The sequence below is a fragment of the Phaethon lepturus genome, unplaced genomic scaffold, assembly GCF_000687285.1.
Source record: "Phaethon lepturus isolate BGI_N335 unplaced genomic scaffold, ASM68728v1 scaffold25284, whole genome shotgun sequence".
Lineage (NCBI taxonomy): Eukaryota > Metazoa > Chordata > Aves > Phaethontiformes > Phaethontidae > Phaethon > Phaethon lepturus.
The window spans coordinates 2,608-4,866 of NW_010537368.1; the positions used below are offsets into that span (position 1 = coordinate 2,608).

A 2,259-nucleotide genomic window follows, 5' to 3' on the forward strand; every position below is an offset into this window, starting at 1 on the left:
GACACTCACTCGGTGATCTCCAGGACCTGCTGGGTCTTGAGCACATCCTTGGTCCTCAGGACGGTGACACTGCTCCCAGTGAAGAGCACTTTCTCTGCAGCCAGGGCAGTCAGTGCGTGCCGGACGATCTCTCCCAGGTACAGGCTGCCCACCAGCTTCTCAAACCTGCGTGCAGCCCAAGCAGGGGTCAGTCATCCCCCTTGGCACCCCTCAGCCCGTTGAGAGCACCCAGGAGTGTCACAGGGGACTATGTGCTCATGTTGGTGGGGTGTGGCATGCTCAGGGGCGGACAGGGAGTCCGAGGGACCCTGCCCTCGCTGGGCGATGGGAGCACCTCTTCTCCCCAGGGTTGGAGGATTCCTGGTCCACGTGCTGGTCATAGGGGGTCAGGACATCACTCAGGGTGCCATCGTCCCCAAAGCAGCCCCACTCGGTGTTGACACACATCCGCCCACTGGTCTCCTCCGCCATCTCCACTTGCTGTGCTTCAGCCATGAAACAGCTGTTGGTGCCGGTGTCTGCAGGGGGCGACGGGGATGAGCACCGGCACAGCCCCCCCCAGCATCCACCACCCTGGCATATGGGGTGCTCGCTGCTCACCCACGACCAAGGCGACTTCACAGGGTTTCCCCGCCATGCTGCTGGTCATCATGGTGCCCACAGTGTCATTCATCAGGGCAACGACATTCACGTGGTAAAGCTGGCCAGTGGCAAAGCAAGAGCATTGTCAACCCCTCCACGGGGACAGCCCCTGCCCCCCAGCATCCACCACCCTGGCATATGGGGTGCTCGCTGCTCACCCACGACCAAGGCGACTTCACAGGGTTTCCCCGCCATGCTGCTGGTCATCATGGTGCCCACAGTGTCATTCATCAGGGCAACGACATTCACGTGGTAAAGCTGGCCAGTGGCAAAGCAAGAGCATTGTCAACCCCTCCACGGGGACAGCCCCTGGCCAGGCCCCCCCCATCCCACGGCCCCCCACCTCCTGCTTGTTGATGGCTGACTGCAGCAACTGCACAACATCCTTCCCCTCCACATCACTGCAGCTGAAGCCCTTGGACCAGGACATAAGTTCAGCCTGTGGAGAGCACATGGCTGAGCCACTGGCTTCCACCACCAGGACGACCCCACTCCCCGCTGATGACATGCTGGGGAGGAGGCGGCTGTGGCCATGGGGCAATGTCCCACTCACCTTGTCCAAGCACGTCTGCCTGCAGCTGAAGGGGAAGACGAAGCCCAAGGGGAGGCGATGCTGGGGGCTGCTGATGCCAGCCAGGAACTGGCGCACACATTGTGCAATGAAGTCAAAGAGCTACAAAGGCACAGCCAGGGTGATCGCCTGCTCCCGCTTACCCAGTATGTAGGCTGTGGGAGGCAGCTCGGAGCCCCAGCACCAGCCTGGAGCCCTGCCAAGCCTCTGTGGTGCTGGGCAGCCCAGCGTCAGCCACCCTTTGCTATGGCCTCCTCGTACCGCTTCCCCCTTGCCCTGCATGATGTCCCTCGGCATGTTGAAGATCTTGTACATCACTTGGGGGCTCTGGTTCCCGTCACCCAGGAGGGTCACCCACAGGGTCCGGACACGGCTCTGGCACAGCTCCACCACCAGAAAGTCACCCTTCTCTGCAGGGGAGCAGAGGCAGTATCAGGCAGACACCTGCCCTGTGGCAGGTCCCCCAAATCTGTGCCTTACCCTGTCCCAGGGACAGTCACTCACCCATGGGGGAGGCTTGCGAGAGCCTCAGGCCACCGCAGGAGCCAAGGGAGCCAGCTCCTGGCCTCTGCCCCTGCACTGGGGACTGGCAGAGGCAGTGCAAGGCCAGTTTATGGACCCCATAAATGGCCAGAGACTGGTGCACCCCTCCCTGGCACCCCCAGAGCCATGTTCAGCAAGGCGTGCGGGGCTGCAGGTAGCAGAGCAGCCTGTCCCCAGGCTGGGCTGTCTTACCAGTGCCGTCGGGTGTGGAGCAGATGTAGGTGGGCAGCATTCGCACGTTGGCCTGTGCATGCGTCTGGCGGCTCAGCCCCTTGCGCATGGCCTGCAGCATGCGGCCCTTCACCGCCTGCAGTGTCTCCAGCGGGATGGTGAGCGCCAGCAGGGCTCGTTGTACCTGGGGAGGGCTCATTAGGGCAGGCCTAAAGGGCACGGGATGCCTCTCGCTGGGTGCAGGGCAGGGATGGGCCTTACCGGTGTGCAGGCGGGACCATCATTCCGGTGGCCCAGCTGATGGCTCACTGGGGACCTGCGTGGAGGAGGTG

The 2,259-nt window shown here is 62.9% G+C and overlaps 1 protein-coding gene across 1 annotated transcript in view; it reads right to left on the reverse strand.

Annotated features, from left to right (window-relative positions):
* The window catches only part of LOC104620301 (hexokinase-2-like), a gene marked incomplete at its 5' end in the record, with an annotated part of 4,838 nt that extends 2,599 nt beyond the window's left edge, over positions 1–2,239 (reverse strand). Inside the window, 8 exons of the mRNA XM_010286481.1 lie at positions 10–165; positions 335–518; positions 801–900; positions 986–1,081; positions 1,196–1,315; positions 1,475–1,623; positions 1,949–2,111; positions 2,189–2,239. Coding sequence (XP_010284783.1) covers positions 10–165; positions 335–518; positions 801–900; positions 986–1,081; positions 1,196–1,315; positions 1,475–1,623; positions 1,949–2,111; positions 2,189–2,239 — 1,019 coding nt within the window. The remainder of the gene's footprint in view (positions 1–9; positions 166–334; positions 519–800; positions 901–985; positions 1,082–1,195; positions 1,316–1,474; positions 1,624–1,948; positions 2,112–2,188) is intronic.
* Between the last annotated feature and the right edge of the window lie 20 nt (positions 2,240–2,259).